At 38.0% G+C, this 24666-nt stretch overlaps 1 protein-coding gene across 1 annotated transcript in view; it reads left to right on the top strand.

Moving 5' to 3' along the window:
- Nucleotides 1-24666, top strand: part of LOC103178075 (coiled-coil domain-containing protein 171) — a 151852-nt gene that overhangs the window by 25433 nt on the left and 101753 nt on the right. The window contains exons 5-11 of the mRNA XM_007892585.2: nt 1805-1995; nt 5253-5399; nt 7229-7321; nt 10975-11135; nt 11426-11564; nt 14520-14622; nt 21358-21464. Coding sequence (XP_007890776.2) covers nt 1805-1995; nt 5253-5399; nt 7229-7321; nt 10975-11135; nt 11426-11564; nt 14520-14622; nt 21358-21464 — 941 coding nt within the window. The remainder of the gene's footprint in view (nt 1-1804; nt 1996-5252; nt 5400-7228; nt 7322-10974; nt 11136-11425; nt 11565-14519; nt 14623-21357; nt 21465-24666) is intronic.

Raw genomic sequence — 24666 nt, 5'->3', positions numbered from 1 at the left:
ACAGCAAACAATTAGAAAGACTAATAGCATGTTAACGTTTATTGCAAAGGGGTTAGAGTAGAAGAGTAGAGAAGTCTTGCTGCAATTGTATAGGGGTTTGGTGAGACAGCAACTGGAATATTGTGTGCAGTTTTGGTCTCCTTATCTAAGAAAGGCTATACTCGCCTTAGAGGGGGTGCAACGTAGGTTCACTAGGTTGGTTCCTGGGATGAGAGGGTTGACCTACAAAGAGAGGTTGAATAAACTAGGCCTATATTCTCTAGAATATAGAAGAATTAGAGGTGATCTTATAGAAACCTATAAGATTCTTAAGGGTCTTGACAGGGTAGATCGTGTGAGACTGTTTTCCCTGGTAGGAGAATCTATAACTAGGAGTCATCGTCTCAGGATTAAAGGTCAGCCTTTTCGAACTGAGTTGAGAAAACATTTCTTCACTCAGAGGGTAGTGAATTTATGGAATTCTCTACCCCAGAATACTGTGGATGCTCAGTCCTTGAACATATTCAAGACTGAGATTGATAGATTTTTAAAAACTAAAGGGATTAAGGGATATGGGAATAGTGCGGGTAAATGGAATTAGGTTAGATCAACCATGATCTTATTAAATGGCAAGGCAGGCTCGAGGGGCCGAATGGCCTACTGCTGCTTCTATTTCTTATGTTCTTATGTATTCCACATGCCTCTCTTTACCTAGCAGTAAGTAGGAAACTGGTTGTGGGTCGATTGGCGGATTGCTTTTCTGGGATTAATAATCCCTTCAAAAAAAAATAATAATTTGGTCAATCCACTACTCTGTGGGACACTCTTGTGCGCAATTGGCTGCCGCGTTTTGCCACTCAAAATATATACAGTCAATTCACTTTACAGTATATTCTGTGAAGCTCTTTAGACGTCTAGAAGACGTGATAAGGTGCTATATCAAATGCAAGAATTTTTATTATTTATTATTATGGCGGCCTTCACCCAGGGTAGCGTCCCAGAGATAATTTAAGGATAAGAATGGAAATTATGTACATTATTTCAAATGTAGTTTCTTCAACTACTTCAACATTGAAGGCTTTTGTAGTCTCTTAACAAGTTTGTCTTCTGGACTATTGCAGTATACCTGAAACATTTCTCAGTGTCTTGAAATTTGCAGCCATGCAGATTAAAACAGTAGAATAGCTAATTTTGTGACAGCAATAACAACTTGCACTTATATGGCGCTCTCAAGGCAGGGTAGCATCTCAGAGCACTTAACAGTGGCGGAGTCTGACTCTGAGCCGGGGGGAGAGGGGAGGTGGCTGTATGCATGGTTGAAGAGGGAGAGTGTTCCAGAGTTTTGGGGCGTAGTGGCTGAAAGCACGACCTTCAATGGTGGGGTGGGAGGGTGCGAGTGACAAGCAGGAGGCCGGTGCCAGTTGAGCGGAGGCTCCGGGTGGTGGATTGGGGAATGAGGAGGTCGGAGAGGTAGGGAGGTGACAGGGAATGAATGGATTTGAACACAAGTGTGAGGATCTTGAAGTTGATCTTTAAGGTGATGGGGAGCCAGTGGAGCCCGGCCAGAACTGATGAGATGTGGATACGAAGTTTGGTCTGGGTCAGTATGCGGAGCAGCAGAGTTTTGAATGAGCTGGATCTTTTGAATGGTGGAGCTGGGGAGACAGGCGAGGAGTGTGTTGGAGTATTCCAAGCAGGAGGTGACACCGAGGCATGTACGAGGGTTTCGGCTGCATTTGGGGTAAGGTTCGATTGGAGGCAGGTAATGTGAAGAAGTTACTTGTACATCATTTTACGAACTGCTGTCTTTTGCTGAAATAAACAGAGCAAAATACAGCCCTTAAGCAGAGAGGAGAGGATTTGGAGAACGCCCTATACATTTCCAAGCAAGCTCGGGAAGATGATCAGATTAGGTCTCAAATAGAACTGGAGGATCGAGAGAAAATTATTCACAATTACAATGCTGAAAATGAGTTGCTCGTCGTTGAGAGAGATCAAATTGATGCTGTCTTGCAGGTACCAAACAATGTCTCATGTTTCTTTGCAATTATGATGTGCATTCCTTTCCTGATTTTTTTTCATGCTTATTTTGGTTATGGTTGGGTATGGTTCACAGGAACTGTTTCTCAATCATTCTTTCTTAATGTTTAAATTCTATTGTTTTTGCAATAACAAAATATTATAATTCTTTCCACTTAGTACTTTATATTGTCTATTGGATTGATTTTCAAGGTTCTCGTCTTTACCCACATATTCATCCACATCCTGGTAGCTTGTAATCTCACTGGTCTTCTCCTCCGCTTAACAACCTCAAGCTTGCTGCATGTTTCCAGCCCTCACTGGAACACCATTGATGCTGAGCTTTCAGTTCCTACATCCCTAACCTCTGGAACTCCTTTCCTGTACCCCTCCATCTCCCCCCTACCCACTTATCTCTTCCCGTCAGAAAACCTAACCTGTTAAAACCTGCTTATGGGCAAGGCCACCTCCACGTTGCTTCAAAATAAAAACAGGAGTCGCTGGGAATGCTCAGGTCAGCAGTTCAAGCAGCATCTATGGAGAGAGCAAAATTTGAGGAAAGTGGGTTAACGTTTCATGTCCATGACCTGAAACGAAAGGCTTCACCCACTTACCTCATCAATTTTGAGCTTCACATGATGCTGAGCTCTTCTTCTTCGCCGTCTTGGCTCCAAGCCAACTTTTTTGGCCAGGAGGCTTTCCGCTGCACAGCAGGACCCACCCGCTCCCAAAAAAAGTTCTGACGCAAGGTCATTGACCTGAAGCGTTAACTCACTCTCTCACCATAGATGCCGCCTGACCTGCTCAGTGTTCCCAGCGACTTGTGTTTTTATTTCTGATTTCCAGCATCTGCAGTATTTTGCCATTTTTCTACCTTACTCCATTTTGTGTGAGCCGCTTTTGTTGTGTGGTTAACTTTGATGTAGCTGCATTTTTACATATTTTCCTTTCAGTACTTGCTGAATTCATCAGTGTGTGTTTCTGTATCGTATTTTAGCATCACCTGAAATGTAGTGATCTGTTCAGGGAACCAGTGGGGACTGGCGAGGATTGGGATGATGGTCTTACAGAGTTTAGTGCGTGGGAAGTTAAGGATCCTACAAATATAAATGAAGAAGTTAAATTTGAGGCATTGTGTGAGCTAGAATAGGAAGAAGTTTTGATCACCCGGTGGAAGAAGTAAATACAGATAGTTAATGTACACAGTATGACCCCTTCTGGCTATTTGGTGAACAACAGTCCAAAGAATAGAAGAGTGTGAAATATCCTCCAAGAGGAAAGCTTGGGTGAATTTCACCTCGTTACCTGCTCCTTGAGAATTGTATCTAACACTATGCTTTTTAATTCAATATTTTAAAAATAGTTCCAGTATCTTAGCAGCAAAGTATGATAGTTTTATTTTGTGGAAGGAAGGTGACTATAGTTGTCTAAACTCAGCAGTTGTTTCTTGGATGCTANTTTTTTTCCTGTCCTTTTTTAAAAATTTTCCTGATGTATTTTGTTTCACCTTGTTTGCCTAATCCTGGAGAATTTAGGTGCAGCTTGGTAAGAGTGTGCATTGGTGTACTATTAAACATTAAATAGCTAAAATCACACAACTTGTCATGACACAGATTGGCAAGCTTCCTGATGCTTGTTCAGCTTGGACTATTCTACCCATTAAGGATTCGTCTTGCAGGAACCGGATGGGAAGAATCCAGCTCCTAGTAGATCGGTTTAATGCATTTTTTTTCCCAAGACATTTAATGAAGTACCTTTTAGAATAAAAACTGTTAGTGAATTGAGGGTTCTTGAAATTAAGGGACATTTAACACATTGAATTGAAACTAATGGTAAGAAACTGGAGCCATTATACGTGAGCATTATACGAGCTGTGGCTGAGTCACTAATAGGGATTCCTAATGTTCAGACTTTGACCCCATTTTACATAAAACAAAATGTATGTATAAAGTGAGGTTCAGCAGTTGGGCTAATAGTGCTTAATGTGGATAAATGCAAAATAAGCGGTGCGGACATAAAATACTGAAAAGATGAATATTCGTACCTGGCATGGTTTAGCAGAGGTATTTTAATATGTTTGTAGATTGGTTTGTGGAAATGTGTATTCAGTTGAAGTTGGCATGTTACGATGCAGTTGGTGGAAGGTTAAAGGACGAATTCAAGGATGTTATTCTCCATATATTAATTTTGAAAATGATCTAAGTGAGTCCCACTGCACCAATGTCATCATCATTCACGTATGAAATGCATAGTTACTACACTTTACAGTATATAATAATAATCTTTGCATTTGATATAGAGCCTTATTCACATTATTGAGACATCTTCACAGGATATACTGTGAAGTGATGTAACTGTATTTTGTGGGTGAACACATCAGTCAACTTGCACACAGCAATGTCCCAAAAACAGCCATGAAATGCATGCCTAATTCTATTTTGGGGACTGTTGGCCAGGGCAAAGAGAAACTGTTTTTTGAATCGTACCATGAGATCTTTAATATCTAATGATCCCTTTAAAGGGATCAGTACAGGCAGGTGGGACCTCGGTTTAGCTTCTCATCCAAAGAATGGCACCATCGACAATGTAGCACAGCACGCGCCCTGCATTGGAATATCAGCCTGGACTAACAGATTCCAAGTACCGAAGTAGGGCTCGAGCCCACAACTTTCTGACTCAGAGACGAGAGCGCTATCAGCTGAGCCAGGCTGACGCATTGTTGCTGAATCCTGTGAGATCCTTTGAGACATTCTCCTAATGTGAATGGTGTCATCTTGTAGCTTAGTGGTTAGAACATTCGCATCGCAAGCAATTCGATTCCTGGACAAGGCAAAACATTGCGCAAGTTTCCTTATTCCACATTCCCCTGTTTACCTAGCAGTGAGTAGGAACCCGGTTGTTAGTTGATTTGCCGATTGTTTTTCCGGGGTCATAATCCCTTCAAAAAACAGAAAAATAATGGTAATTTTGTCACTCAATCTACGACTGTTTGTGGGACATTGTTGTGCGCAATTGGCTGCTGTATTTCGTCCACAAAATATACAGTTAATCCACTTTACAGTATATTCTGCGAAGAGCTTTGAGACGTCTCGGAGACGTGATAAAGCGCTATATCAAATGCAAGGGTTATTATTATTTATTACCAAATGTACGGATTATTATTTTTAGTAATAATCCATGATGATGATTGGAGAGAAATTACTGTGCAGTTGCTTATAATTCCTATTTAAATAGTTGGATTTATATTTTGAAAGGAACAACAACAAACATTTATTGAGCTGCAGAAAAGATTAAAGGAACTTGAAGTTGATCGGAACAGTAACGCTGAGGCATTGCGACGACAAGCGAATGAACTTCAGTTCAGCACTGAGCGAGAGGAACGATTAAAATCAGAGCTTGAGGTAATTAATATCTCTGACATATGCATTTGGTTTTTAATTTACATTTTAGATGGCAGGGGTGTTATTTAGGGTCATGTATCATCTGTTAAATTCATGTGGAGGCATTTTGCTCTTTTATTTTCTCGTGCTTTTACTGTTACCTTTCAGTACCTCACCTATAGCAATTTATTTGCTGCCTTGGGCATGTAGCGTGAAATTTTAGGTGGCCTTAATTATGATTATTAACTAATCAAATTAACAAAACCTTTTTTTGTTTGTTGTTAATTACACAGTTAAGAATTACCTGTAATTTCAGTGTTTACACATGGCACACGTTATATTTGTGTGAATTGGCAGCCAAGTACATCTGACTCTTTCTGTTTTTGGTTGGATGACAATATGTAATTGTTCTCTTCTGGCACTATAAGAGGGCCACACTGCAGACATGTTTCTTTCAACCCATGGTGGTGTGCTTGGTTCATTGTCTGAAATCTAGCATTACTGCTTGGTGATTTTAGCCTAAACGATTTTGTAACTGAAATCAACTTTGTGGGTTTGTTTTACTTCCCATTTATTTTATGCTGGTTGTAAATTCTGGATTGAAGATCCTCCTTGGTGAAGAGGGATACTGCCTCCAGTCATTTTGCTCCTGACTATGTGGTGCACCTGATCTGTTCCAACTATCAGGCTGACACAAGCGTTTAGTTATCAGTGCAAGTCTAACCAGCTCATGGTAGGGTGCAAGTGGGAGGTTCAGAGTCTTGTTTCTAACTAGATTGTACTGAATTAATTCAGATTGTATCAATTGCAGATGTTATGTTAAAGCCAACAATACGAATGGTTTCAGATAGTCTGACAAGAAGTGCATTAAGGGTACTTCAATTTTTGTGGCATATATCCTCTTACTCGCTGTTAGATTAATGTCATTATCAATGTATTTCTGACATGGAATTGGCAGTATAACAACATTAGTGAGTTTTAATGTGTTGTCCTCTTCTAATACAATATTTTTAAATTGTATTTTGTGTAGTGAATATTTTCACACTGATATTGCCTGTATCATAACTTAACCCTTAACCTGATTCCTTAGACTGACTTACCTATCCCTCAGACTCACCAAACCTATATGTAACCTTGAATCAGTTGCACTTCCCAGTTCCTTCGTACTCCACATCCAGTCCCTAACCAGGACTGCCTTCCTCCACCTCCGACACATCAGTTGCCTTCACTCTTATCTTCAAATGTTGCTGAAACTTTCATTCACCTCCCATCTCGATTTTTTTCCAATGCACTCCTCACCTGTTTCCCTAGCTCAACCATTAGTAAGGTCCAAATCATTCGAAACTCTGCCATTCGTATCCTCATCCATTCCAGGCTGTTCACCCTTATCACCCAAATTCTTGCCAGGTTCCCCTGGCAGATCGGATGGATTTCAAGATCCTTACTCTCACTTTCAAATCGCTTCATGACCTGGCACCTTGGGGTCTTCTGCAAGTTCTCGACCCCACTGCTCTACAATTGGGAGCCGTGCTTTTAGCCACTTTGTCCCGAATCTCTGGAACTCCTTCTTGCCCCCTCTTTGCTGGTCTTTAAATCACACCTGAAGACTTTCCTCTTCAACTGTACCTTGGGACAACTCCTCTCCCCCTCTGGCTCATCATCAAGCCATGCCACTGTTGAGCGTTCAATGACACTACCCGCATGAAGGGTGATGTAAAATGCAAGTTGTAGTTGTCTAAACAACAGAATTCAATTTTATAATCATGAAAGAATTTTTTAAAACTCTGAATACTAACAAACGAACGAATTGATGCTTTAGTGAAGAAACTTGACAATTGCTTATTATTCAGGTAGCACTACAAAGGGTGAAGATTTTGGAAGAAAATATTGAGGCAGAAAGAGCAGCACATCTGGAATCAAAGTTTAACTCTGAAATTATTCAGGTACGCAGCTAAGTTCTCTTTATTAGGATGTAGTCTTAATTATATTTGCTTCTTTTTTTATTGTCTTCGTTGAATTGAAATAATCAGTTTTGTATTTTGAGTAATGTGTAAATTAGACATTATGGGCTAAAGAATAAATGGATTAATGAAAATCCCTTTTCAATATTCATATAATCCTATAATTGATGGAAAAGTATAATGCAGTAATTGGGGTCCACAGATTTGCAACCAGCGCTATAATGCGGTGTGATTGCTGTGTTACTCGTCCATTGTCATTGTTACTGCACGTGCATGCAGAAAGAGGCTGCCAACATCGGTGCTTCAAAATGCCAGTTAGTGTGCAGGAAGCCAAAATTACCAACTACTGAGTCATCATGTCACTGCCAGAGTCGACTCCTGTGCGCCTGATGAAACTTCATTGCTGTCCTGATGCCCTGCATGTCAGCCATTTTTGTTTCTTTCGTGGTGGTTTGGCTATTATCTGATCAGGTCGAGCTAGAGTGGGAAAGGATAAATGTTAACAAGTCCAGAGGCAGCACATGAATGCGGCTTTACAGGTCACCAGCTGAGATGATTTTATTTTATGCTCATAGATGATGTTCTCAAAATTATATTCTCCACGAGCACGGAGATCTTCAGCCCAGGCATTGTGCTGAAGTTAGCAGGGTGATCTGATCTTCTTTCAAACTTTGTCTTAATCTGTTTATTAATTTTCATCTGGATCCATTGCTGAATGTTTGTTTAATTTGCCTCTGCTTCATTTGGCTATGCTCTTGTCCTGCATGATCTGCAGAGTGTTTTTGAAGGATGTCCATCAATACTTGACTGAGTGACCCTTGAGTTCATTATCTTCCTTATGTTCCCATCACTAAAGTCTGCTTACATATCAGTCCCATTTGCTGCATTTATGTTTTGTGCCAAAAGCTTTGCTCCCTCTGCGCAATAATTACATCCAGACCATTTTCCTATAAACATTACTTCTGCTTGAAAACATCTCTATTCACGCAATTCCTTCCTGTACACACCATTTACCTCACCAACCATTGAAGTTAATTAACCTGCTTAGAATATAAAGGTTGATAATGAGAGAGAATATAAAATGAGATTGCCCATTTTGTAGAGATTTTCTCATTTATCGAGGGAAGTGTCCTCCACGTACCAAGCAACCCAGCCTGTTTTTGTTCCTTTCATTTTTAGGTATCAGCCTGGCTCAGTTGGTAGAGCTCTTGTCTCCATATCAGAAAATGGTGCATTTTCATGAGCTCACACATGAGCTCATAGTCAAAGTGGACATCGTGTGGAAAAATGATTATTTAACAGGCCAGGAAAAATGCATCATAGAAGAGTTATTTAGTGTTTTCCTAACCTAAGGATAGAAAACCCATTAAATCAACCTTATCCTGGTGATTTTTCCTATTGATGAACTGGTCTGCACAAGGTGCTTGTATTTGAAATATGAGGAAGATTCTGCAGTGGAGGCAGTTTCACTATGAACAACATTGATTGCATTATAGATAGAAAAACTGCAAAACATATCTTTCATGCAATATGACCATCCCGATTAATGCTGTGTCTGTGTGGCTCCCAAAACCATTTGAAAGGGAGTTGTTCTGCTGAAGATGTGTATTCTTGCAAGAATAACTAATCAGCAATGAAAGTTAGAGCAGCAAAATGCTCAAATGTTTATATGAAACCTGCCAAAAATGTACGTGGCTCTAAGTCATGCAATCAGAAGCACGCTCATTTAATCCTCTGCTATTATTGTAATCCAAACTCGTAATGACATCCATGTGGTAAAATTGGATACCTCAGTATTCTTTCAAATATAAGGCAATCTCAATTATAAAGCAACATCATGCCCTCCATTTTCCTAGAGTTATTTGGTGTCAAAAATAACATGATAATTATAGAGCAGTCAAAAAAAGTTTAATGTAATTTTGGAACAATATTATGGTTCATTAATATTAACTCAAATAACTGATGACACATTTCCAAATATTGTCTCTCTTTCTAATTTTCTAGCTCTCTAATTTAGATATTTTCTCTCTTCTCTCTATTAGTTACTGATCAGCACTTGCTTTTCTCTCTGTATCAGCCCCTTGAGTCATCCTCCCGACGTGAAAGGTGCTATACAAATGTAATTTTAATACATTTTCTCTGTATAACATTCTCTGTTTAAACACCTATATCTTTGGTACCTTAAAAAGATGCCTTATTATTAATATTATTAAAGCAATCCTATCATCCCATCCTCATCTGGCTCCACACTTTCCCCATACTCCAGATGATTGAGTTCAGGATCCTTGTCCTCACTTTTAAATCCCTCCATCGACCTTCTTAAACCCTACCACCCGGCTCACTCCCTCTGCTCGTCTGGCTCTGGCCTATTTCATGNCCCCCACTCCCTGCTATTATCGTCATTTAAGCTTTCAGTCTATCTGCCCCCAGTCTCTGGAATTCAATCCTTCAGTCCCTTCCCTTACCTCATTCGAAGTCCATCTCTCCTTCTTTCTGCACCTTCAGTCACCCCACAACCACTTGGCTCCCACCCCTTCCATATCCAACCCCCAGCTCAGGTGCAAACCCTCGACTGTCTAGGCCTTGGGATATCCTCCTAATGTGAAGGAGGCTATATAATTGCAATTCATTGTTGTTCTAACACCCTCTGCACCATTATTTGTGTAGTCCAAATAGTTCAATCTATAACTGGATTGAAGAAATGAATAGTTTCCTATGCTTGACTCCTTATCAGGCTTCTTCTTTGCAACAAGAATAGTTAACAATTTTTGTATTTGGTAAATAGCTATAATGCCAAAACATTTCAAATGCTTCATGGTAATTACAGTTTTTAGTGACTATGTATTTGTGGTTGATTGTGCCAGTCAATTTGTGCATTACAAATAGCCAGGATGTGAATGACCATTTTTTTAGGATTGTTGAGTAGCACCCAAGGAGAAACTACCTTCTCTTTCTGAATAGTGTTATGGGATCTTTAATATCTAACTGAACATGCAAACCTCAGTTTAAAATCGGAAGTAAATTCCTCCTCTAACACTGCACTGGAGTGTCAACCTAGACTGTGAGCTCAAGCTCTCGACATGGACTTGAACCGACTTTCTGACTTAGAGGCAAGAATTCTACCAACTGAGCACTACAAATATATTATGGACAAAAATAAGAGTATTTTACAGTTTATTATTAGTGATTATGGTCAGTTTTCAAAGGCTGATTAATGGTTGATTTGTATCTATTTGAATATTTCCTAGAAATTATTTTGGTTTGCAACACACAAGGGCTAAGACATAGTTTGTGAGATTATTTGATGCTTTAAAAGTTATTTTGTCATTAATTTATCATCCTTTGAAGATTTATTAGTGATACGACTAATGAAATTGCATATATTTACACACATAATTTATTCTTAGGCAGTTTTTGCAAGAGTGTGGGCTTTTATGTAGTAGTATATACAGTGTCTATTATATATGCAACAAACTTTCATCCATCATTCAGTCACTAGAGATTAAAAAATAATTTGTCAGTTTTTAAAAATGTAGCAAAACACTGTAGAACTACTGAGATTTGATCAAAGTATTTATTGCTGCTGAATTTCCCCAGTGTTGCCCCAGTGCAATTTTTAAAACTTTTTTTTACAGTTGCGCATTCGTGACCTTGAAAGTACACTGCAAGTGGAAAAGTCTAGCCATGCAGATGCAGTGGCAAATTTGGAGATGATCAAACAACAGTTCAGAGACGTAGAACTGGCATATGAAAGGGAAAAATCAAAAACTCAGGAATCAGCTGATCAGTTGGAGAAGTAAGAATCTCTATATGTGATTGTACCGCTTAGTAGACTGCATAATGCTCTTTTGATTCTGGTGACATCAGACTTGGGATATGCACAATGCTTTCTCTTCTGAGGTGTTGCTCAGCGTGAGATAAAAGTTACTTTAGTTAAATATGCTGCAAAAATCAGATTGAATAAAGACATTGCCATTTTAATAACATATTAGATTGTGGAAATACTGTAGTTTTATGTTACTGCAAATTTTATTTAGCAATGCTGTATTAAAGATTACTAACATCTTGCAATTTTAAAAAAAAAAGATTTCAAAAGGAATATGCAGCAATAAAAATGCAGATGGCAGCAGAGAAAGAAGAAAATAAGAAAATGATTGCTGACCTTTCGAAAAAGCTTCAAATTCATGAGGAAAACTTTGCAAATCTTCGGGAAGAGCTGACTAAAGTAAGGGCAATCATTGATGAATATTGATTTGAACACAATTTTAGCCAAATGAATTAATATAAGGATGAGGACAGTGGTACATTTTCTTGCAAAGTTATGAAATCATGTGTCTGTACTTCAAACAGTTTGTCTCCATTGTAGTCAAACCTTTTGCATACTTGACATTCTCCCTCTTTTCTTTTTATGTCCCCCCCTCCACCCATACACACATACATATATAAGCACAACTTTGCGGAAATGGCACATTCACCTTTCTTATAGTGGGGACAAGTGTGATTATCTTATTTCTTCTGCAGCCTTTAACTCTCGGGTTTGGCACTCTTTGGAGTGGCACTCTGTGACATTAGACTTCAATCACTTGAAATTACTGTATCTCTTTATTTTTGTCTAGGCCCAGAGAGACTGAACTCAGCATCAGGCCTGGGTATTCACATCTTGTCTCTTTTCTACCCCCTAACCCCCCCTCCACATTTGAGAGAAAGATATATTGAGATTATACAGTTTGAGAGGACTATAGTTTGAGAGGACGAGTATTTAATTTCATTTTACATCTTAAAGCTTATTATTCTAGATTTGAAATTGGCTGGAAAATTTTTAATCACGGTTCTGCTATGTTATTGGTAATAAACATGCATTATTCTTGTTATTGAATCAAGTTTTAAAGTTGCTTAATATTTGAATCTGCATAATATTCTTGCTGCCTAGTCAAGCAGAATACTTTGCCTAATTTTGTTGTGGAAGAACAATATTTAACAGAAAATTTTCAGCTCACTCATCTGCACTTGTAGTTAATAATGTTGCTTATACAGGGCAACCCTGTTGTTAAGCATCTCAGCTTTGCTAGAGTAGAATTTTACTTAAAACTTGGGTCTCTTGTGCACCTGTGGTTACCAGAAACCCAGCACACTTGGAATGAACTGGTCAACTTCCTGCACAAGCATCTAGCAAGCCAGCTGTTCAGCTGTAATCACTCTCGCAAGTGTTTTTAGAAAATACCAACATAAAGCATCAGCTATGGGGTCCCAGCAGCAAGTGACTTCACAGCTTTCTTGGCCACATGACACCTTTTTATGTGATCTCAGTCAGCAGGGATCTGAGAGTGGAAAATTCAATACCCAATTTCACTGAAGGTTGAAGATTCAAATGTTCCCGGTTATAATTTGGGCCTGAAAAGGGTGCTGTGTATTAGTGAAATCTTGAGCCCTTGCTGTTGGGAGGATGTAACTGAGCAAGGAGACTGATTCTCAGATGTTAGAGGGTTGTGCTATAGGGAACGACTTCATAAGCTAGTGCTATTCAGCCTCAAATTGACATCTCAGAGGGGACCTTAAAGATAAAAATAATAATCCTTGCATTTGATATAACGCCTTATCACGTCTTCAAGACATCTCAAAGATCAATATAACATGCTAAAAGAAACCTGGAACAGCATAAAAGAGTAGGGCACAGATTCTGGATTTATTGGTTAATCATCTAAGATTCTATTTGACAAAGGTTAATTTATAATAAATAAACTTTGCATTTGATAAAATAACAATAGTAACCCTTGAATTTGATGTTGGCAGGACATTTCAAAGGGCTTCTCAGGATTTATAGTAAAGTGTAGTGACTATATTTTATAGGCTAACAAGGCAATATTCCCAACAGCCGTGAAGTGAATGACTAATTGTATGTAAAGGATTGTTGACAAGGACACTGGAAGAAACTCCCTTTGCAAACACAAACATAATGCCATGATATTCTTTTAATATTATAATATTAAGAGGGTAGTCAGGGAAGATGTTAAAACACAAAGGGAATCTAATCGGGTTGAGAAAGGGAATGAACAGAAGATAGCGAATATATTAAATGACAACTACTTACAGTTTTTTTTTAACTGAAGATGACGGATGAACTGTACCCCAGGGTACTTTGGGAGACAAGGCAGAAATTTGTATAGCCATGACAGAATTATAAGCGAGTCAGTCAACATTGGTGAGATTCCAATAGCCTGAAAACAGCCAAACAGAATTTAAGAGAGTGACAAACTATACCTGGGAATTATAGAGCTTGGCAACCTGACCACAGTTATTGAGAAAATGATGGAGTCAATTATCAGCTGGGAAATAGATGGTAGTTTTATAATTTTTTTTAATAAATTGATAGTCAACATGAGTGCAGAAGTGATGAATCTTGTCTGACCAATCTCATTGACATTTTTGAGGAGGTGACGTCCCAAATTGAATGTAGCAAGCGATGTGTATCTGGACTTTCAAAAGGCATTTGACAAAATGTCATATGAAATACTTCTTCACAAACCAATGTTTCTGAGTATCAAGGTCAAGAATCAAATGCAAGAATTATTATTATATTATTATAAGACATGGACATGGTATTTGGCTGAAGTGAAGGAAGCAGAGGGTCGCTGTTAGGGAAGCTTGGTCAAAATAGTGAAGGGATTAAGCGGATCCTCAGGGGTCTGTACTCCATCCCACATTCCCTTCGCCTCGGTCCCTCACTTGCCTCCTTCAAGCCAGGCCTCAAGACCCTTCTCTTCGACCGTGCCTTCGGCCAGCCTCCTACCCTCTCTGCCCTCCACCCTCCCTGATTCCAACCCTCTCCCCACCCCGCTCGGGTCCTAATCCCTGATTGTTCAGTGCTTTGGACATCCTCCCGACTTGAAAGGCGCTTTGCAAATGTAATATTGTATTATGCTATTTTATTTTGATCAGAGTTGTGCTATCAGAAATAATTTTTCAAATTAAAAGTTAATATTTATTGGTGACTGAAACAACAAATTTTATTTTCTGTTAATTTACGTAATTGAATTTTCTGTGTATTCTCATGTATTTGCTTGCTGCTGATTTACTGCTTCCTTCCTCTACATCTCTTTCAGTAATGTTTTAATCTGCAAATGCTGTTTATACCTATGTATAAGTGCGTTTATGGCAGTAATTTTTTATTTATTTATACAAGGCAAAGAAATGCCAGGCTTTCCTTGAAGAGACATATGGGGGCAGCATGAGAGAGCTAGAACTCCTTTTGGACAATTTTGCTGTGTCAGGCCAATGGACATCAGGTTAGTTGAAGGTATAAAATGACAGATGCAGCTGTCAGTGTTCCAAGAGCCACTGGATTGTGGGAATTCTGCAGATGCCTCTGTAATCCCTTTTCTCAACATGCTCTGATTTGATGACAAGATAAGAGTGGTCTTCGCAGCAGTACAGTGGCCAAACAGGCTGAGAAAAGGTGATAGAATGTGGGCCTGATGTTGGTGGGCCAGAGCTTGATTTACAAGTGCCAGGGTCAGCTTGACAGGCTCACTTGCTGGCTATGAATCCAGCAGGGACAGAGGCCCTCACAGGCTTTGGAGTAAAATACCTGGAAAGGGACCAGATGTTTTTAGTTTATTTGAGCCAAAATGCTATAGCGTCTTGAACAACTTGATAGTTGGCAGCTCAGGAAGGTTATTCAGGACAATAATGAGTGTTTAATCTTAACTCTTCAAAAAAACCAGTTAAAAGTGATTGTTTTATAGGAGGCAATAAAGCTCTCTGCCACAATCGTATAAATGTGATACAACAACATTTTTTCTTCTCACTCTGGTTGTAAATCAAACTCGCTTTTTTTAAGTGAATTTCTTTAATTTTGGAAATAAAGTTAAGGGTTTTGTTCAAACCTTTATGCCTTTAAAGAACCCTTTTTAAAATACATTACTGTGATTGAAAGCAATGCAACCTAATGGTATAATGATTTGACATATGGTAATAAAGAATTTCAGAAAGCTTTTGTAATTGAGTCTGATCAAGGTTAATGAGACTTTATTTGCATAGCAGACTAAATCAGCTGGGATTTCTTCACGCTTTATATGAAGCTTTGAACTTTTGATAAGTTAAAAATAAAGGTGGCAAGGAAACCTTTGAATACAGAGAACAACATTCTGAATTGGACAAATGTTGTCCTTTGGTCACATGCGCTGAGAGTTTGACCATATCTGCATTTTTGTGTTACAGCAGTTCACATACACCAAGATGCATTCACTTGTAAAATACAGAATATTGCGGGTAATTCTTTTTTTTAAAAATTGCAAACTTGCAAACTCACAGCACAAGGTGTTTGGTCTCCTCCATCTCCACTCCATTTGGAGGCTAGATGTTGAGATGTGATGTGCTGTCAGCTAACTTGGCTCCCAGCACTCCCTGCTGCTTGTTCCTTAGCCTTAAAAATGCAGTGAAGATGAAGTCCCTGGCTGGTAAGTCAGATATTTCAAGGTGAAGTTAAAAGATTTTTAAAACAATTACATTTAGTGGCTTATTTTACTGACAAATACACAAATCTAATAGGAATCTAAGGCAGTCTTCTGGAATATTCCTTTATACCCAGTTTCCTATTTTTATTGTAAGTAAATTGATCCTTTAAGATTTTTTTTGCTAAATGAATGCCCTCTGTTTTGTTAAATTCTAGTATATTCTGATTTGTTTAATCCAGCTGTTTAATAGAGTATGTATGTTTACACTGCATCAGTTCCTTATCAGTTCAGACCAGCCACACAAGTAAAGGGGCACTTGAAATGCTGGTACTATGTGCTCTACTAAATGTCTATAACTAGTCCTGACCCTAACAATGATGAACCTCTTGGAAAGAATGTTGATTTTTAGCCTATCTTCTAGGATTTCATTCTAGCAAAGAGATTATAAACGCTATTTAAGGAAACGACTCTGTGTAACATAGATTAATTTATGTAAACAAAGGGTCTTTTACCAGACTTCCAAAAAATATTGCTTCTATTTGTTTAATATTCTACAAACATAATTGAAGCAAATAAAATGACTTGTATCTTTCTACATGCTTGTGTTTCTTAAAAGTCTCCATGAAAGGGCTCCTACTGTCTAAGCATGTATGTGCTAGTTTTGGGACATATTAACAAAAGGGCAGTTGCAGTTATCTTTGGACCACTGTTGTATTGAATTCCCACAACCCTAATGAGAAGACCTGTAGAAGTCCTCAACTTCTCAATATGGGACTCTCCTCAATGTATCTACTTAATAAGTTAGATGGTTTATGGTATTTTTGTTAAACTTGACAAACAACATCAGGCTCTTATTGAAGCCGCCACAGAATTGGCACTTGTGTCTGCATGTAGTTTAGCATTAGAATTGGAAAGTATTAATATAAGGCTGGACATGTTCACAATGAACTGTTTCTGCTGCATTTACTAGAAGCTACATTTCAACTGTGAGCCGAGGCAGCAATGACAAATGGGGGACTATGTTTGACCATCTTATAAAACATCTATAGTAGTTTTTTTATTTTACATTACTTTATTTCTATGACTAACATCCTGGTGTTTTCTTGTGTTTTTTCACTGCTTAGAGAAGAATTCCAAACATCTTTGTGGTAAGGTAATAGTGTCCAGAATAATGAAATAGCTGCTTCTTGTATTGAAAAACACCCTACAGGGAAAATATGTGGAGCTCTGCTCCTTTTAAGAATTTTGCTTTTTACAATAGCTGTCTTGGTTATCGAGTCTTCTCCTTGTACGTTCCCAATCAGTTCTTTTTCTGCCATAAACAACCATTATGAGTGAATGAAACCTTTCCATCAGTTAATAGCTGCTGGTTTTAAGATCCGCAAAAGTCCTTGTCAGTTTCTGACAACTGTGACCTTTGTCTACATTGCCTACTGGCATTGCATGACTTCAGAACTGTGAAGCCAATTTGAAGCTCATCATCAGGTGTGAACGTTTGATATGCTGGAAGGCAGTATTCCAAGCCATAAGTGGAAGACACACTGAAAACCTATAAAAAGCACCAACAAAGTCTAAAGGCATTCCCAGGCAAAGCCACTAAAGTGTTTTGTTGAACAGACAAAATTCTTTTGTTTATGGCGCAAATTCAAAAAAGAAAGGCAAGAGGGACCCAGCGTGAAAAAACTCCAGCTGTTGCCTCCTGCACTTTTGTGGTGACTCACTGCACTGCAGCCTAGGATCTGTAAGCTTCCCAGTGGTGGACTGCATTGCACAATTTGCAGGTGAATAGTGTCTCAGATGGCGAGCTGAAGGAGACATAGAAGGTTATACTGTCAATTTGGTGGGTCCCGCGCCAAGATGCATGGGAAGGATGTTCTGGATTCTATTAGAAAGTGCCAATAGTAGTGAAGATGATATCCAAGGCAGGGTATCTCTGCTTATAGTTTATGATAATGCAACTTTTTATACAATAGAATTTGATTTTATTCTAAAATTTGAGTATTCCTTCACCCTCCAGGAAATTTCATGATGAATTTGCTGTGCCTAATAATTCAGTGGAAATCAGTGTTATGCTTATATTATAATTAGTACCTTTAGCAGTTCATAAAGTAAATTATTCAGAGACAAAGATCTGCTCCCCCCAAATTGGTTATATGCAGGAGGAAGATTGAATTGGTTATTTTCTGCTTATGGACATTCCCCTTTTTCCCCAGTTCTGCATCGACTTAAAGGGTCAGAAATTGCGTGCTGCTCCTCAAAGCCTCCACTATTGAAATAGGGATTTCAAAATACCACCACCTAAAAAACCTATAAACACTTTCAGATAAGGGCATGAGCTCCGTTGTCAAGATCATACTACCAATCTATTGGAGCGTGACATTTCAGCCAGTATAACTTACTTGGTTACTGCTTTCTTGGGCCCTGTTGCCGACCTCCCTAAATGTACTTGTAATGGCAAAGGCTTGTAATGTAAGTTGCTGAACACCCAGTGATTTTTCGGTTCACTTACGGTAAATCTATGTACCTGTCTCTCCAACCCGCTTTCTCCCCATTCCACCAACTGCCACCTTCCCTCGGCTAGCTTCATCCTCCTGCTCGTTACTCGTTCCCTCCGCCCCACCATCTGCGGCTGAGCTTTCTGCCACTACGACCTGAAACTTTGGAACTCTCTCCCGCAATCTCTGAACCTTGCCCCCTCCTTCCCTTTTTTCAGATCACACTTAAAGCCCTTCCTCTTCAACTGTGCCTACCGTCACCTTCCCCTTTCTCCCGGCTTGGCGTCAAGCTCCGCCAATGTTAAACGCTTTAACGCGCTATATGAATGCAAGTTGTTTATTCGGTGCTTAATATCAGTTTGCAGTTTGAATGTTGTACCAAATAGCTTATTTGAGACTCCTTTCAGATGGAGATTTCTGATGACCTTAAAAATCCTCAGACATTTACACATTCTTATTTTAGTCCGAAGGTTAGTAAATGTCATGCTTTGGCATTTATATCTGGCAGTCAAAAGACTGTATCATTATTTTTACCCAAGTGAGTTTAATTTGTCTCAGGAAATAATGCTGCTAACATTTTGCCTGCCACCGCATACTTATTTTGTTAACCTTCAGCCTTCCATTTAGGGAAATAGTGTTTAACCTCTTGAACTCCCTGCCTCCTTCCCTCCACCTCTAACGTTTTATTTAATTGCCAACTCAAAACCTAAACCTCTTTGACTACTTTATATGAAGATTTGCAAGTTGTTTATTCCTCTTTCTAAGCAATGACTTCATTCGATGTCAAATTCCTTTAACAGTTGTGTAATTAGTAAATTAGGTTATGGATTGCCTCTTATTATTTCTAGTTGATCAGGAGACAGAGCTAGAGCTCATTCTAAAAGACTTATCTTCTTTCATCTCTTGAACTTTGCTTTCATGCATCTCTCTCTCCAGCATCTTGGGACATCCTCCCAATGTGAAAGGCGCTATGCAAATGTAATTTTGTATTGTATTGCATCTCAGCCCTCCACAGCAAAAACCCTCATTCATGTTTTTGCCACTTAGAGGCTAGATTTCTCCAGCGTTCTCCTTGATAGCCTCTGCTGGCTTTCCCATCTGCACCCAGCATAACCTCCAACTCACCCAAACGTTGCAGCTTATTATCCTCGCATGCATGTATTGAACAAGCAAGCATGAGCACGTTTTCACTTCTTCTGTGTGAGTCTTTCGTCATTATGGTACACTCTGGAACAAACTCCCCAAATCCTATCAGAATTTGTCTTTCCCTCCATGCTTTCAAAGCCCTCTTTAAAAAAATTATTGCTTTGACATTTGGTCAACACTTTGTTAATCTCCCTTTTTTCCTTTTTCTGTGATCCTCATTTTTTTTGTAAAGTATCTTGAGAAGTTTAACCTCACCAATATCACCTGCTCTCTTTTTGACTTGGTGCATCTTGGAACATGTTTTGCATATATTTTTAAACTTGATAAACTTTCACATTTATCTGTGCAAACTCTTTTGGTTAGAAACTCAAATATTATTAGAGCGGAAGTTGAGGAAGTATAACTTACTATTCTCCTTCAAATTCTTAAAATGATAATAGTTTTAAGTTTTTTCCCATATAATCTTTAATTGTTCAATTGCCATATTGTTTCAAATATAAGGTGACTTCAATTATAAGGCACAGTACCCCGCCCCTCTCTAATTTTCAGTTATATTTCAGAAAAAAAGGAAAATGTGTAGCAGAGTAGACACAGAGCAGTCCAAAACACATTTTGCATAATATTACAGTACATTAGAATTATCCTGAAAAATTCTAATATTTAAAATGTTTTAATACAGCTGGGAATTTAGAATATTCTCCATAGCTGTCATGCAATTATATTGTACTATCCCGTTCTTTCTCTGTATTTTTTTCTCTCTCACTTTCTCAGGTTCTTTTCTCTTGCTCGATCTTCTAACTTTCTGACTCTTCCGCTCTCTCTTCCGCTATCATTCTCTCTTTACCCTCTTCCACAATCTTTGTAACTTTTCACTCTTAATAAAAATGTAGCTGTGTGCTACTGGCAAATAAATTCAGCTCCAAGCATGTGTGAAAATTGGGAAATTGAGCGCATGCAATGTTACTAGACCTCTGTGTGGGGAATTGTGTGCCTATATGTAACCTCTCCTCCAATTTTGCAATTCTCAGCATGTGTGCAACTGGATTTTGTTTTGCTGGAATTTTGCAGCATTATACAGTAGTGGTTAGTTCGCAAAAAAAGATAAGTAGCAATTCTGAAACTTAATTTAGAAGAAAAAAGCTCACCTTATATTCTGAACATTATGGTATGTGTTTAGACTGAACTAATTTAAAGAATTAGGATGACAAATCTCATCGGGGTTTGTTTCTACCTTCATGTTATCGGAGTGAAAAACGATAATCACTATTAGATGTAAAACCAATACTACTTAGGTTCTCCTTATTCTAGGTTCTGTTTTTGTTGCAACTAGACCTCAGATATACCTATAAAATTTGAATACTATGGGAACTTATTACTGGGTCTTAGTGTGTTTTAATTTGCTATGTATTTTTTAAAAAAATGATATAGTTCTCTGCAATTTTTTAATTCAAGCACAACTTGTACAAAAAGTACTTATCTATTTAGGACATTTTACGTATTCAACAGGGGATGAATTGCAGATATGTATAAAGTTACAGATTAATGTACAGTCAATATCTCTGCTATGGGTACACTTATAAGTATAAAAACAGTCAGAATTAAGTATGAATGATTAAAGAGAGGAAATGAATACATTGGTTGATTATCAGATTGATTAATGGCAGAAGTGGCCATTCAAAATGGTTGTGTGCTTACTGTAGTTTATTTTACCTTCAGTTCATTAGAAATGCTGACCTCATTAAGCATTGAATATCTCTGTTACTGGAAGAATTCAATAAATGCACTGTAAAGATTCCAGATTGATTCATCTTGCAAGTTGTTGATGAGAAATGTTGTAGATATACCTATTTTAATGCTGAGGTATCCATTTGTGGAATTATAATACAATATTTAAAAGCTTTACTTTTCTCTTTTTTTACTTCAGGCAATTGCAAGGACAAAGAAAAACCCTTAAGCCCCTCTGTCGTCCTTGAGAATTTGAGACATACCTTGACAGATTACCAGAGCAGGCTAGGAGACGCATCTAATGAGGTAACACTTGCACTGTTTGGCGCCTCAGATACAGCCCTTGGCCTGCAGCAGTATGTGTAACCCGCTCATTACAAAGGTCATAGGAGATTGCAGTGACCACAGGGAATCTAGGATTGACAGCTTTGCAGATACCTACAGTGTCTGAGGAAACAACATAAAATGTGGCTGCAGTGTTTAATCCAAAAAAAGCAATCCTCACTGCAGGGTTATACCATTCATTTGGAGTAGACTTTAGAACATTGTTAAAATAACTTACAAGATATGTAAATATGACTTTTTTTAACCGTGCTTTATGGAATACAATGAAAATCATTTGATCCTTCAACTCTCATTGCTCGTTTGCTTGACTTCGTACATAGGACTTTGGCTATTTCTTTCAGAACAGTGAACTTATTATCTGATTATTTATAAAAATAATTTACGTTTTCTGAAAACCCTTATCACATTGAACCATCTCACAGCTCTTTACAATAATCACTGTCAAGAGTAGTGATGTATTTCTGTTGCTTTTTGTGATGGTCTTTGCTGCACTGTAAAAGGCATTTATACAGCTTGTGTGCAAAAAATCCCACTGTTTCCTGGAGTCTTGTTTATCAACCGGCGATTACACTTGTATGCACATTTGAAAGATCTATATTCTCCATTATAAGAGTTTTGAAGGACATTGAAATAAACTGGGAGAAATAATTATATTTTTAACAGCATGAAGACCTTTTGAACTGTGTGCATGAGGATTATGAAGTAGTAAAGTGAATACTTTATGAAAACTCTGAGGCCCATTGCAAGAGGCTTCAAAGTAACTTGGAACATGTTACCTGTGGTGAATTGTTACTAGTGAAGATAAATGTCACATGATCCCCAGCAGCGTGGAGGGGTTGACACAGCAGGCTTTGGCTCTGAAATGTTCTGAGTTGTGAAACAGTGCCAGAGATAGCAGAGGGGAGACTGAGAGGGTGGTTTCAGAGAAAGCAAAAGGGAATAGGTTGACAGAAAGAAGAATGAACTGTCAGAGAAAATAAATCCAAGCTGTGGATTCTAACTGATGACCTGCCACAAGTCACCCTGATCCCACGGCATGTGACTGACCCCATAGTTGTGTCACAATGTGTCAGGAATTGCTCCACACCATAGCGGCATTAAAAGACTATACCCAGTGCACTGGTGTCAGCTTTTTTTAAAAAAAGGTAATTTCTGCACTATTATCATAGAATTAATTGCAGAGATGTCAACAATGGGTTTCATGACTTAAGAAATGTGAGATTTTCTGCCTTTATTGTGACTTGTTTACATCAATCAGAAAACAAAATAATTATTCTAACCTAGATTTTGTATTTTATTTTACTTTGTCTCCCTTCATGGTACTTCTTGTTGACTTCAGTACTATTTTCTGACTTGCAAAACTTTGGTTAATTCTTTCAGTGTTTAGTTTTAATCTAGCTAGATTTCTTTACTCGGCGAGATTGATTTAGTCAACAATCATCCACTGTAATTGGTTATTCATCTCATGACTATTTTTTGGAACCTTGAAGGTGTAAATGTTTGCCTATAAGAACAGTCATTACAGTGGCAGTAAATATGTACAAAGTGTTTTGAGAGATAAGGTGCAATAAATATGCAAGTTCTAAGTTATTTTTCTATTACTGATAAAGTTATACTGTAGCAATAACATCATTTTATTGAGTATTATGGTTATTAATCTTAAATGGCTCACTTTGAAGGAAGGGATGGATTTGTATGAAAATGGCCAGTTCAGTAGTCATTATCTGCCCAAATTAAATATTACTATTTCTGCTATCGATCCAAGTGCTATATTTTTAATTTATTGCTTTGAAACTATCGCTGTTGGCAGTATTTAAAGTATTCCAGCAGTTTGCGGTAGGTGGGTTTCTCACACTGCAGCTTTGGATGAATTGCTTATATGCACTGCTTAGGTCTGGGGAGCATTGGTGCATCACCGGGGTTATACAACCCACAGCAGCCCAGGTGTAAGTCTCTATGGACGAAGCATATGCCTTGCTCTCACCAGTTTTCAGACCACAAAGTGCCATTTCTGGTTCTTGCAAATACCTGTGTAGACTCACAATGTTGGTGTCACTTTGGCTTCTAACTTGCACAGCTTAATCCCTGAGATCTCTGACCTTGGACACACACTTTCCTCTACTTCCCAATTGTAACTTTCATTGTTTCTTCCAGCATTAATTTTGTGTAGTCTAATTGATCACTCAACACAAGGCATTGTGACTTTTAGTTCAGATCAGATACTTTGTCTAATACTCTGCTTGATAATCTGTTATTTCTTAAAGATATAGAATTGTAGACTAAATGCAGGTGTTGCTGCACAGAAGAATAAATCATGGTCTCTTTAAAGGTTCTTTTCTATTGTTTGGTACAATCCATTTATTTAACTATTTAAGTTTACCAGCAGTAGGAATTGGGTGTTTATGGGATCTTATTAAAGGATCTTGACAGCACTCAAAGTGAGTTCACATCTAGAATCACATTACCTGTATTATCAGTGATATCCTCCCAAGAGCACTAAGAATTCAACACTTTTCTACCCATTCTCCCCAACACATATATCTAACTAGCTAATGGGTTGGTAGAAATTTATTTCAGGAAACCTCCAAGCTTGATCAATGTGAATTCACCCACAACAGTGATAACATTTAACAATTTGTCTTGATCATTTCAATATAAATTTCTGATGAAGAAATACCATTCAAATGCAATTTTAAAATCTTGTAAAACAAAGACTGAATGTTGGTTTATCTCCTCTTTGAATAACAGTCATTGTGTGATGTTTGCAATCTCTGGATTCCAAAGTGCAAAACGTTCAACTTCAATTACATTTTCTGTACCATATCTATTGACATAAGATTTTTTTAATTTTAAAATGGCAACAACAGTGTGGGTCAAGTTAGAGAAATGTGTAATTTGAGTCATCAACCATAGTTACATATGTCACCTGTGGAAAAATACAAGCATTTTGAGATTGGAATATGTAGTTAATAAGCATGAAATGCTGTGGTCACAGATTGACAGAATGAAAAAGCAGAATGAGTGAGGTTGTTCTCACAAATTTATTTTTCCAGTAAACTCAAAAATAATCATTCTTTGCTTAAATTATTCCTTTGTTTAAACTTCTTGACTTTGTACATATTCTTATTTTTTTATTTTTTTTTCTAAGTGCTCTTTTTTTGAA

Source organism: Callorhinchus milii, unplaced genomic scaffold (genome assembly GCF_018977255.1).
Source record: "Callorhinchus milii isolate IMCB2004 unplaced genomic scaffold, IMCB_Cmil_1.0 Scaffold1, whole genome shotgun sequence".
Taxonomy (NCBI): domain Eukaryota; kingdom Metazoa; phylum Chordata; class Chondrichthyes; order Chimaeriformes; family Callorhinchidae; genus Callorhinchus; species Callorhinchus milii.
The sequence above is the reverse complement of the archived record's forward strand: the minus strand, read 5'-3'. Positions and strand labels throughout refer to the sequence as shown.